The 13,695-nt window shown below is 43.7% G+C and overlaps 2 protein-coding genes across 3 annotated transcripts in view; one reads left to right on the top strand and one right to left on the bottom strand.

Annotated features, from left to right (window-relative positions):
* The window catches only part of LOC143930466 (glutathione S-transferase P 1-like), a 185,582-nt gene that overhangs the window by 62,285 nt on the left and 109,602 nt on the right, over positions 1–13,695 (bottom strand). Inside the window, exon 6 of one of the 2 annotated variants that reach the window (XM_077454799.1) lies at positions 1,444–1,551. In XM_077454799.1, the coding sequence (XP_077310925.1) occupies positions 1,444–1,551 (108 nt within the window). Of the gene's footprint in view, positions 1–1,443; positions 1,552–11,412; positions 12,181–13,695 lie in introns of those variants that run through there. The other variant, XM_077454798.1, reaches the window with a different exon arrangement.
* SPATA3 (spermatogenesis associated 3) lies at positions 673–10,871 on the top strand. The gene is made up of 3 exons (XM_077454800.1): positions 673–863; positions 9,923–10,270; positions 10,353–10,871. The coding sequence occupies exons 2-3, from the start codon at positions 10,015–10,017 to the stop codon at positions 10,547–10,549; spliced, it is 453 nt and encodes a 150-aa protein (XP_077310926.1). The 5' UTR covers positions 673–863; positions 9,923–10,014; the 3' UTR covers positions 10,550–10,871.

Here is a 13,695-nt window from a genome sequence, read left to right as displayed (position 1 = left end):
ATTGTGCCTGCCTGTGCCATTGTGCTGACGTACAATGGCAATACGGCGGTCCTGAAGTGGTTAAAGGAATATTTCACTTTTTTTTTTTCACTTTAATCGTCATTAAAATCAGTACTCCCACCAAAACGGTAGTTTTTAAAACTTTTTTTTGCAGTGACCCATGTCCCCTGAGGCAGGAGGCAGGTCGCCAAACCCTTTTTAGGACACTATCTTGCATATTAGCCGTTAAAATTAGCACTTTCCAATTCGAACGTTCGAGTCCCATAGACTTCAATGGGGTTCTAACGTTCGTACCGAACGCGGGGGTCGTTCGCAAGTTCTGGTGCGAACCGAACCGGGGGGTGTTCGGCTCATCCCTAATAAAGAGCTATCTTATGAAATGAACTTTTTATTTTCATATGTCACTTGATGTATATTTGAATCTTTAACCTATATGTCGTTAGATTTTTATTTTTTTTTTGCACATATCATCTGTAATAGTTTACTTCTAGGTTTGTTTTTAGGAAGTATTCTATATTTTTCCCACTAGATGTTAGCAAACTGAGGCACATAGTGTATAAGGCTGATAGCAGCCTATGTCCTATTAGCTTGAGAAAGGAGCATGCCCTGTGTCCTATTGGCCAGCACGCATGCTCCAAAACGTCGTTGTGACTCACCAGTGACATCATCGAGCCCGACACTTCCAGCCCTCACCATCAACAATCAGCCAAATCCAAGCCTCGTTTCCACCTCTCTGGCTGCAGAGATCCTGCCGGTCAGGATCCCTCTCCTCCAGGCTAAGATAAGCTGTGTGAACGCTGTTGCGCAGGGACGGACGCCATGCCATTGTTGATGGACACGTGCCTTACCGCCTTAACTTCTATGTAAGTGGATTATATTAAAATGTTACAGTTCTAACCTAGAGGCACCTGTTTCTCTTTTTGCATAGAGTCTTCTCTCAACGTCCCCTACAAAGGCTTTCATTGGTTTCTGGACTGTTACACTATATATACAGGTCTCCCATTTCCATCTATGCATTTATACTGAGTACTCCACTAAAAGGACTTACTTGATGGACTCATATATTATTATACCTACTATCTGACAGCGCCACTATCCCAATTTTTTTTTATCATTAACTATCCTTATGTTGGTGTACTTTATGTGTGGCCCAAGACAATTTCTCTTCTTACAATGATCCCCAAGAAGGTCAAAAGGTTGGACACCCCTGATTCACACACTGTACTCACATCTGCTATTTGGTAGTTTAGTTGAGCTCCACTCAAAATGACTGCTGTTGCTTTCACACTGTATGATATCTGGTATTAGAAGAGCTGTACATACAGTATATATGCTGTGTCTATAATTTCCTCGTACAAAGCTACATTTGCAAGAAAGGTGTAAAACTTTAATAATCATGAAACATATTTCAGAGCAAAAAGAAGTTGCTTTTTCTGATGTTACCTTATCTCCCACTACAAATTTGGTTCCGTTTGCATTATTAGAAAGGATCCTTTCAAATGGTGACAGCTGATTAGGAAGATCCTTCAAGTATTTCTCCTTCCCAGTGTCCTGTAAAATGGAAATAATTACTCTTGCATGTTAACAGTGCTTTCCTAAATAGATGTATAAACACTATATCTGCATACATATTATATAAGTATACTTAACCACTACAGCCCCGGACCAATAAACACCTTAAGGACCAGAGGTCTTTTTCCAATTTCACACTGTGCTGCTTTAACTGGTAATTGCGCAGTCATGCAATATTGCACCCAAACGAAATTTGTGTCCTTTTCTTCCCACAAATAGAGCTTTCTTTTGATGGTATTTGATTGCCTCTGCGATTTTTATTTTTTGCGATATAAATGGAAAAAGAGCGAAAATTTTGAAAAAAAAAAGATATTTTCTTCTTTTTGTTATAAGAAAAATCGAATAAACAAAATTTTAGTCATACATTGAGGGCAAAATTTATTCAGCCACATGTCTTTAGTAAAAAAAATGTCAATAAGCGTATATTTTTTGGTTTGCGCAAAAGTTATAGCGTCTACAAACTAGAGTACATTTTCTGGAATTTACACAGCTTTTAATTTATGACTGCCTATCTCATTTCTTGAGGTGCTAAAATGGCAGGGCAGTACAACCCCCCCCCCCCCAAATGACCCCATTTTGGAAAGTAGACACCCCAAGGAAATTGCTGATGGGTATGTTGAGCCCATTGAATATTTTTTTTTTTTGTCCTAAGGGATTGAATAATGACAAAAAAAAAAAAGAAAATTTACAAAAAGTTGTCACTAAATGATATATTGCTCACACATGCCATGGTTATGTGTGGAATTGCACCCCAAAATATATTCCGCTACTTCTCCCGAGTATGGGGACCCCACATATGTGGGACTTTTTGGGAGTCTAGTCGTGCACGGCACCCCGAAAACCAATCACCACCTTCAGGATTTCTAAGGCCGCGTACACACGGGCGGATTGTCTGCCCAACTTAGTCCGCTGAAACGTGTTTCAGCGGACAATCCGCTCGTGTGTGGGCTTCAGCGGACTTTTTCAGCGGACAGTCTGACGGACTAAGTCTTTCGGAATTTCCGTAATTTTGTCCGTCCGCTCGTGAGTAGGCAAGTTGGACGGACTAAGTATGACGCATGCCCAGAAAGGATTTACAGGGCGGACAGGGCGGAAGCGCTCGGTCTTGTAAAACTAGTGTTCGTATTGAAGCTAGCATATTCGTCATGCTGCTAATTTTGTGGTTTTTTAATATAGCCCATTCTTTTCTTCTTCATAATGCAAGAAAAGTGAAGTAGCTTTGCTGCTTATATTCACACAGAGTTATACCAAATGTTTTTATTCATCCTCATCCTATGATTAATCTTCCAATTTTAGAAAAATATTTAAAAAAATAAATAAAAAAAAATCCAAATATATATATATATATATATATATATATATATATATATATATATATATATATATATATATATATATATATATATATATATATATATATATATATATATATATATTAAAAAATAAAACCCCAAAAAATAATATATATATATATATATATATATATATATATATATATATATCTCTAAAATAAATAAAAAAATAAATAAAATAAAAAAAATATATATATATATATATATATATATATATTAAAGAAAATAATAATAATAAAAAAAAAAAAAAAATATATATATATATATATATATATATATATATATATATATATTGTGAGGGGTTAGCTCGGCAGCGGGTGTGTGTGACCCACTGGATGGGTTCACAACACAAAATCAGGCACAGCAGACAGCGTTGTAGGTGCAAAAAACAAAAGATGCAGTTTATTTATGCTACATGCAGTGATACATATAACAGCCAAACAAAAAAATAAAACATGAAAATAAATCCTGGTCAGCTTGACCTCTAACTACACACTTAGATTCCCTGTCTAACAACTGAGTGCAGCCTTGTGCTGCACCAGTCCCTGTCTCTTTTGTAGAGGTTTGCCACACAGGCGTTAACTCACCGCACAGAACAGATATCACACTCCCCAGTCTATACAACACAAAACTGGTTCCAGGATGGAGCATCTCCCTAAGCATGCTGGGGTTTTTTGTAGAGGTCTTAATGAGCCCATTTACTTCAGCTGGGCTCATTAACTCTTCCCCTCTAATTGTAAAAGTCTGCATAAAGCCTGAATCTAGGGCACACATATTTCCCATCCTGGATACAACCAGGTGACTTTACCTGCGTGCTGCCACACACCCCCCGCTCTTGTTTCAACCTTGGGGTTGTAACACAAGCAGTCAGACACGCATGTATCCGAGACAAAGCATCCACATTCCCCATTTTAACACCAGGGCGATGTTTAACTGTAAAGTTAAATTCTTGTAGGGCCAGGAACCACCTATTTACCCTTCTATTGGTCTCCATGTTCTGAGCCATCCACTTTAAAGGAGCGTGATCAGTCACCAGGTCAAAGTGCCTACCTAGCAGATAGTACCGAAGGGAATCTAGAGCCCACTTCACTGCTAAACATTCCTTCTCAATCGTGGCGTAATTTACCTCATGGGACTTCAACTTCCTGCTGAGGTAAATGACTGGGTGCTCTTCCCCGTTCCAGACCTGGGATAACACTGCTCCTAACCCAACGTCTGATGCATCAGTTTGTACAACAAAGTCCTTAGAGAAGTCTGGTGAGTACAACACTGGCTGGCTACATAAGGCTGTTTTTAAGGACTGAAATGCTTCTTCGGCCTCTGGGGACCATTTAACCATGACAGACTCTTTCCTTTTTGTCAGGTTGGTGAGGGGCACAGCCTGAGAAGCAAAATGGGGAATGAATCATCGATAATAGCCAGCGATTCCCAGAAAGGTTTGTACCTGTTTCTTGCTGTTGGGACGTGGCCAACTCTGTATGGCCTCGACTTTATTGACTTGGGGTTTTATCACCCCCCTCCCAATAGTGTACCCAAGATATTTGGCCTCCTCCTGTCCAATGGTACACTTCTTTGGATTGGCCGTAAACCCAGCTTCCCGGATAGAGTCTAGGACTGCTTGTACTTTCGGCAAATGTGAGACCCAGTCTGTGCTATGGATAATCACATCATCCAGGTAAGCTGCAGCATATTTCTGATGGGGCCTCAGAATCTTATCCATTTTCCGCTAGAATGTTGCCGGTGCATTCTGTAACCCAAACGGCATTCTCTTATATTGGAATGCCCCATCTGGGGTTACAAACGCAGTTTTCTCCTTGGCCGACTCGGCCAGGGGAATTTGCCAATAGCCTTTGGTGAGATCAAGAGTTGTCATATATCGGGCTGTTCCCAGCCGGTCAATCAACTCATCTATACGCGGCATGGGGTAGGTGTCAAATTTTGTAACTTTATTTAATTGTCGAAAATCGTTACAAAACCGCCAGCTCCCATCAGGTTTGGGCACTAGTACGATAGGACTGGACCAGTCACTCTGGGACTCCTCTATCACACCCAATTCCAACATCCTTTGAACCTCCCCACGTATTGCCTCCCGTCGGGCCTCTGGTATTCTATAAGGTTTTAGTTTTACCCTTTCTCCTGGCGGGGTGATAATGTCATGCTCTACGCCAGATGTTTGTCCCGGAAGCTCAGAGAAAATCTCTTTGTTACGAAGTACAAACTCTTTAACCTCCTGTTGTTGGGGTTTCGATAAGGTGTCTGCTATTCCAACCTCAGGAACTAAGCAATCAGGCTGGACTTGTGACAAAGTCTCTGCGACTAGGGATTCCCTATCCCTCCAGGCTTTCAGCAGATTGACGTGATAGATCTGCTCCGGCTTTCGCCTTCCTGGCTGTCTAACCCTGTAGTTCACCTCACAAATTTTTTCAATTACTTCATATGGACCTTGCCATTTGGCCAGAAATTTGCTTTCAACCGTAGGGACTAGCACCAAGACCCTATCCCCCGGGGAAAAAGTACGGGTCTTGGCCCCCACGGTTGTACACTCTCTGCTGTGCCAACTGCGCTTGGGTTAAATGTTCCTTTACAATTGGCATTACCTGTGCAATTCTATCTTGCATCAGGGCGACATGCTCAATCACGCTCCTGTGAGCAGAACTCTCATTTTCCCAAGTTTCCTTGGCGATATCCAGCAGCCCTCTTGGGTGTCTCCCATAGAGCAACTCGAAGGGTGAGAAACCCGTAGAGGATTGGGGTACCTCCCTAATGGCAAACATTAGATAGGGTATTAGACAGTCCCAATTCTTTCCATCTCTATCCACCACCTTCTTTAACATTTGTTTAAGGGTTTTGTTGAATCTTTCAACCAACCCATCTGTTTGGGGGTGATACACAGATGTACGCAATTGCGTCACTTTGTACAACTTGCATAATTCTTTCATAACCCAGGACATAAAGGGTGTACCTTGGTCCGTAAGCAGTTCCTTACAAATACCCACACGGCTAAAAACAAGAGATAGCTCTTTGGCTATGGTTTTGGCCGAGGTATTTCGGAGAGGAATTGCTTCCGGATAATGGGTGGCATAGTCCAATATAACCAAAATGTACTGATGCCCCCTGGCGGACTTCATTATCGGACATACCAAATCCATTGCGATCCTTTCAAAGGGGACCTCAATAAAAGGAAGAGGTACCAGCGGGTTACGGAAATGTGGCATAGGTGCCGACTTCTGACACACAGGGCAGGAGGAACAATAATTTTCTATTTCCTTCATGACCCCAGGCCAATAGAATCTCTGCAATACCCTCTCTCTGGTTTTCTCTGTCCCCAGATGACCTCCCAGAATGTGCCCATGAGCCAATTCTAACACCAACTTCCTGTAAGGTTTGGGCACTACAAGTTGCTCAATGGTTTCTTCTGCCCTTTGAGCCACTCGATACAGCAGGTCCCTTTCCATAGTGAAGTAAGGATAAGGGCAAGTCTTATCTGGGTTCACTAACTCGCCATCTATTTTCACCACATTTTCCCATGCCTTTATTAGGGTGGGGTCTTTTAATTGTTCTGTGGCAAAATTTTCCCTGTGAACCTCAAGATCCGAAAACTCCACAGACGGCATGTTTTCATCTGAGGATGTTGGCTCCTCCCCAGTTTCTCGAGTTTCCCCCGCCAATACCAACAAGGGAAATTCAGGAGAGTCCTCACCACTCCCAGAGGAATTCTGGTCATCTTCCTGGTTTATAGGGGTACCAGTGGGGGGCTCAGGACAATCCCAGAGTTCCCAGAATTTTGGAAAATCCCTTCCCACAATAGCATCATGTGGTAAGTGAGACACTAACCCCACCTGATGAGAGAGGTTACCTTTGGGGGTCTCAAAAAACACTGAAGTTACAGGATACTCTCGGGTGTCCCCATGCACACAAATAACAGCCACCCTGTTCTTCCCAGAGACCTCTGTAGTAACTAATTCAGCTTTTATCAATGTTACCAGGCTACCTGAATCCAGCAACACATCAACATTTCTACCATTAATACACATTTTACATAAATGTTTCTCAGGTCCCCGAATGGCAGTGCATGCAACTGTCGCAAACAGCGACTGATGTCTCTCCCTTATAAAGTCACATTGCATAGGCTCATCCACAACTGGGCAATTTGCTGCAATATGTCCCTCTTGCCGGCAGCGGTAGCAAATAATCTTTTTTGCTGCCTCTTGCAGCATGGGCTTCCTGGGCTGCTCCCGCCAGACCTTAGGTAGAACTCCCACCCTCTCACTCTCTCCACCCTCACCCCTTGGAGTCATCTTACCCGCCACTGGGGATGATCTGGTCTTAGGGTGGAAAGTCCGTGAGTCCCTGGAAGAGGTGGTCAGGTTCTCTGTAGCCAAGTACCTCTCAACCAGATCCACAAGTTTATTTGCATTTTCTGGGTCTCCATGGCAGTAGGAAGAGCTCTCAGGAAACGATCCATAACCACACGTTCCACAATGTTTGGTGCGGTCAAAATCTCTGGCTGCAGCCACTTCCTGCTCAGGTGAATGAGATCATACATTTGAGACCTGGGGGGTTTTCCAACCTGAAAAGTCCAATTATGCACACGCTGAGCCCAGACGGCCAAGGTGACACCCAGCCGTGCCAATATTTCTGTTTTTAGCACCACATAGTCTTTTGCTTGGTCAGGCTCTAGGTCATAATAAGCTTTCTGCGATTCCCCAGTTAACAGAGGGGCCACCAGTCCAGCCCATTGCTCCTTAGGCCACTTTTCCCTTTCAGCAGTCCTTTCAAATGTGGTCAAAAACACCTCCGGATCATCCTCTCCAGTCATTTTTGTCAGTAAACGGCTCACACCAAAGGATGCGGTATTATTGTAACTACTTGCTTCATTGGTCTGCGGACGTTGCTGTATCAATGTCTCTATTTGCTGTTGAAAACTCTGCTCTTGCTTCTGCAACAGGTCTATGAAGCAGGCTTCAGATCGCTGCTGGGCTTGTTGCTGAGCTTCCAGACTCTGCAGGTGAGCTTTCTGCTGGGCTGCAAGGCTCTTTTGTAAAGCCGCATTTGTTTGCTGCTGATTTGCATTTGCTTGCTGCTGATTTGCATTTGCTAGAGCCAGCTGTCTCAGTATCTCCTCCATGCTGGCCTTTAAAAAAAATTGAAAAAAAAACTGCCAAAATTCTCAACCAATTGTGAGGGGTTAGCTCGGCAGCGGGTGTGTGTGACCCCCCTGGAGGGGTTCACAACACAAAATTAGGCACAGCAGACAGCGTTGTAGGTGCAAAAAACAAAAGATGCAGTTTATTTATGCTACATGCAGTGATACATATAACAGCCAAACAAAAAAATAAAACATGAAAATAAATCCTGGTCAGCTTGACCTCTAACTACACACTTAGATTCCCTGTCTAACAACTGAGTGCAGCCTTGTGCTGCACCAGTCCCTGTCTCTGTTGTAGAGGTTTGCCACACAGGCGTTAACTCACCGCACAGAACAGATATCACACTCCCCAGTCTATACAACACAAAACTGGTTCCAGGATGGAGCATCTCCCTAAGCATGCTGGGGTTTTTTGTAGAGGTCTTAATGAGCCCACTTACTTCAGCTGGGCTCATTAACTCTTCCCCTCTAATTGTAAAAGTCTGCATAAAGCCTGAATCTAGGGCACACATATTTCCCATCCTGGATACAACCAGGTGACTTTACCTGCGTGCTGCCACAATATATATATATATAAGAGGCAAGGACCAGCTCCGGAAACGATGGTCCGACATCAAGTCCAGGGAGCCGGACCAATATCATCAAAAAGGCCCTGAAAAAAAGTGAGTAAACTCCGCGTTTATCGTGACTATCGGACATAATCGTTCGTATAGGTATTATATGTAAATCTGGCGAATTTGATCTTGTCTGGCGGACATAATCGTTCGTATAGGTATTATATGTAAATCTGGCGAATTTGATCGTTCGTGTAGTTAATAGTTCATGTAATGAGCGCATATGCTTGTTCGTATATGTGGGCGTAAATAGCATGAATTTGTATATGGTGTAAATTTATCTGGTGTTGGATTAGATTTTAATTAGTTATTAATTTTTTTGTATTGTTCATGATAAACTGAATTGTCACACTCAGTTTAGGATATACATTTTTAATAAAGTTTCATAAATTTATTCAGTGCAATGTAGTCTCAATAAAAAAATGAGATAGATAGATAGATAGATAGATAGATAGATAGATAGATAGATAGATAGATAGATAGATAGATAGATAGATAGATAGATAGATAGATAAAATGCTGGTTCAACATCTGGACTGGGAATCATTTAGTGTAGTTTGGGACATCATAGAACATTTTTTGACATAATCACACACAGGTACTCCAGGGGATGATTCGAGTGTGTCCGTCTGTGAAACTTGGACAAAAGATATAAAGTATCGCAGTTTGGTTAAAGGCTAGGTTCACATTGCTGCAATGTACGAGATCAAATGTGATTTGCACCGCACTGCAGTGCAAATCACATGTGATCTCTGTGTGATGCGATTTCAGCCATACATATAGTATGGCTGAATTCGCATCGCATCCAGCCCAAACTTGTACATGGCCCTTTTTTTAGTTCACAGCCGAATCGGATCACATGGGTGTTCACACCATGTGGTCCGATTCCTGTCCGAGTTTAAAGATTGCACTGTGATATGAGAACTAATTTGGAGGTGTCAATAAAACTTTACACTGACACTCCCAGCAGGTTACATAGGGCAGTGTGAACTGCCTCCGGGAGGCATGCGATGCGTGAAACCACAGTAGATTTGCAGCGTTCGCACATCGCAGCAGTCTGAACACAGCCTAACTAAAAAAAATTCATTTTAATGATGTATTAAACTAGGAGCTTGTAATAACCAGCTAATAATTGTACACCACTTCAAACCAATGTTTCATATTCAAATTTCTGAACTCAAATATCACTATGCTTAAAAGTATACCTTTTTTTTTTGTTTTTTTCATTCTCATAGGGGAAAAAAGACTCAGACAAGAGGCGGAGCAGCCCAGGACCCCCCAACCTCACCAGCCTGATTGGGCAGTTAGCCCAAGCCCCGTGTCCGTGATGGAGCTGCCCAGCCCCGTGTCCGTGAGGGAGCTGCCCAGCCCCGTGTCCGTGAGGGAGCAGCCAAGCCCCATGTCCGTGAGGGAGCAGCCAAGCCCCGTGTCCGTGAGGGAGCAGCCAAGCCCCGTGTCCGTGAGGGAGCAGCCAAGCCCCGTGTCCGTGAGGGAGCAGCCAAGCCCCGTGCCCGAGCTGGATCAGCCCAGCCCAGGGCTAGATGTGGAGGAGGAAGAGGTGGTGGAGATACACACCCCACAAAGTGAGTGTCTGACAACCCAGCTTAAGGTAAACAATTAATGGCTGTATATGTTAACCAATTTTTTATCTACACATGTTTTTAGGTGATGATCTGGTTGTGGAAGGACAACAAGCCGCAGAGCCATTTACGACCGACAGTGCCCAGAGGCTGATTGGGCAGATCATGGCCTGGAATGGCAGGATGGATTTAATGGAGAACAACATCCATGCCATGCAACAACAACTGGTCACTATGAGGCAGGAAATGAAGAACATGATCGATGTTTTAGGGAGAATCTAAGCCCCCTTTCCCTAAAACGAAAGATCATGTTCTTCATTTCCTTCCCAAAATTTTTTTAATGTTTTTACAACATTGTTTTTAGAGGCCAAATTTTGAAGATGCACACGGTGTGTCAACATGTGCTATGTGCCATCAGAGGATCGCAATGTACGCATTTGGTGTTTGCAAACCCTTCCTCATTCTAGTATGTGAGAGGAAGGGATTGCACCCACCAAACACGTCCATTGATCACTCATGATGGTACATGGCACATGTTGACATTACCAATTTTTGGTGTGCATCTTCAAAATTTGGCTTTACCCCTTGTTTTCTGTAAATAGTTAAAAATGAGATTTTATGTATTTTTTTTATAATTTTATTTTATATATAGATATATCTATATATTTCTATGTTTCCAAAAAAAAAAAAAAAAAAAATTACAAAAAAACAAAAAACAAAAAGAAAAATATCTAAAAAAGAGGCACTGGTTGGAATGTGCACTATTAAAAATTCCAAAAAAAAGATGTGTGTGTGTGTGTGTCTACTTCTTTCAATACTCAATACCAGTTTGGGAAGTCATTTTGTGTTTTCTGTCAAAAAGGGCCTTATTTACTATTGGCAAAAACGACTTTGCAATACAAATGCACTAGGACAGGAATATGCAATTAGTGGAAATCCAGCTGTTGCAGAACTACAAGTCCCATGAAGCATAGCAAGACTGACAGCCACAAGCATGAGACCCAGAGGCATGATTGACTTGTAGTTTTGCACCAGCTGGAGGTTGGCCAATTGCATATCCCTGAATTAGGAGAATGTAGGAGACAAGCACCGTGAAAAGCAAACAAGAACCAAACTTAAAAATTTGAACAGACAATACATATTTCAAGAAAAATAAATTTTTATTGGTCAGCTGGCATTGGAATAGCCCCCCTACCATTAAAATAGCTGACATAGTGGTCACGCACCTCACGTGCTGTTTGGGGGGCTAAGCCAGGAAGGGCATGATCCAGCCCTGTGAGTTCTGGTAATATTAGTCCGGCCTCAGGCCCAATAGGTTGCAGGTACTGGTTCCCTGAAAGTTTGCGGAGAAAATTGTGCAAAATGCAGCAGCAAAGAATCACATAGTTCAGTTTATACTCTGCTAGGTTGATCGCTGTCAGTAACAGACGGAACCGGCTGGCCATAATGCCAAAGGCACTCTCCACAACCCTTCTTGCTCTGGCCAGCCGGTAATTAAAAACCCTCCTCTCCGGGGTGAGGGTCCTTTGGGGGAAGGGTTTCATCAGATGGTCACTCAGACCGAACGCTTCATCAACTAGAAACACAAACGGTAGACCCTCCACATTCTCGGCATCTGGTGGCAAGTCCAGGCCACCAGTGATGAGACGGTGGCAGAACTCGGTCTGCCTAAAGACTCCTCCGTCAGACATCCGGCCGTTCTTCCCCACATAAAGAAAGTCACATTGTGCTGACACCACCGCCATTAGCACCACACTATGGAACCCCTTATAATTCCAATAGTAGGACCCCGAATGGGGTGGGGGCACAATCCTCACATGTTTCCCGTCGATCGCCCCTCCGCAGTTGGGAAAGTCCCAATGGGCAGCGAATTGGGAAGCCACAGTCTGCCATTCCTGTGGCGTGGAAGGAAACTGGGGAGTCAAACACAGGAAAAAAAAAAAATTAGTCATTAAATAAAAACAATTCATAACAAATAAAACTCAAAAACATTTTGGAACAACAGTTAAACAGAAATATTGCAAATTCTTTTCTGCAAAAAAAAAAAAAAATAGATGGCCCAATTCACCGATTAATCAGCCCTCTGATGGACCAGGGGACATAAGTTAGGTGGGTGAGTGGGGTGGGGGGACTAATTAATGAGTAGACAATACCTGCAACCATTTTGAGTGTGGTGGGGGGACTAATTAATGAGTAGACAATACCTGCAACCAATTTGAGTGGGGTGGGGGGACTAATTAACCACTTGCTGCCCGCCGCACGACGATATACGTCGACAGAATGGCAAGGGCAGGCATATGGGCGTATATGTACGTCCCTGCCTTCCCACGGGTGGGGGGCCCGATTGGGCCCCCCCGGTGCCTGCGGCGGTCGGTATTTGTTCGGGAGCGATCCGGGATGAGGGGGCGGCCATTCATTCATGGCCACCCCCTCGCGATCGCTCCCGACGAATGGAAATGCTCCGTGACATCACTTCCTCTCCTGTAATGTAAACACAGGAGAGGAAGTGATGTAATCTCTCCTCCGTGTCGGTATTTTTCGCTCCGGCACCGAGAAGAGAGGATCGGTGAGTTGCACCAACACGACACTACACAGTAGAACATGCCAGGCACACTCACACCCCCCCTTCACCCCCCGATCACCCCCCCAATTACCCCTGCCCCCCCAGTCACAGTGACACCAATTGCATTTTTTCAATTTTTTTAATTTTTTGCATTGGTGTCATTTGTGACTGTAATAACTGTTAGGGCAGTTAGGGTTAGCCCCCTTTAGTTCTAATGTACCCCCCTAACCCCCCCAATAAAGGTTTAACCCCGTGATCACCCCCCGTCGCCAGTGTCACTAAGGCTGGGTTCACATTGCAGCGGTTTATGAGAACGGATGTGATTCGCACCGCACTGCAGTGCAAATCACATCCGATCTCTGTGCGATTCGAGTTCAGCCATACAGATAGTATGGCTGAATTCGCGCCGCACCCGCCACAAATTCGCACGGGACCCTTTTTTTGGTCCGCAGCAGAATCGGATCGCATGGGTGTTCACACTATGCGATCCGAGTTTGCAGATCGCACTGCGATATGCGAACTGATCTGGGGGTGTCATTAACATTTCACTGACACTCCCAGCAGTTCGCATAGGGCAGTGTGAACTGCCGCTGGGAGGCATGCGATGCGGGAACCCGCTGCGGATTCGTGGCGTTCCCGCATCGCTCCAGTGTGAACCCAGCCTAATAAGCGATCATTTTTCTGATCGCTGTATTAGTGTCACAGGTGACGCCAGTTAGGCAGGTAGGTATTTAGGTTCGCCGCAGCTTTTTATAGCGCCAGGGACCCCCATATACTACCGCATAAAGCCCCGCCATTTATTACCTAGTCTCACTAGTGTACCCCTAAATTTAGGGGTGTCTACTTTCCAAAATGGGGTCATTTG

This window comes from Lithobates pipiens, unplaced genomic scaffold (assembly GCF_037356315.1).
Source record: "Lithobates pipiens isolate NorthernLeopardFrog02 unplaced genomic scaffold, aLitPip1_a1.2 Scaffold_25, whole genome shotgun sequence".
NCBI classification, from domain to species: domain Eukaryota; kingdom Metazoa; phylum Chordata; class Amphibia; order Anura; family Ranidae; genus Lithobates; species Lithobates pipiens.
This window is presented reverse-complemented; position numbering and strand designations above follow the sequence as displayed.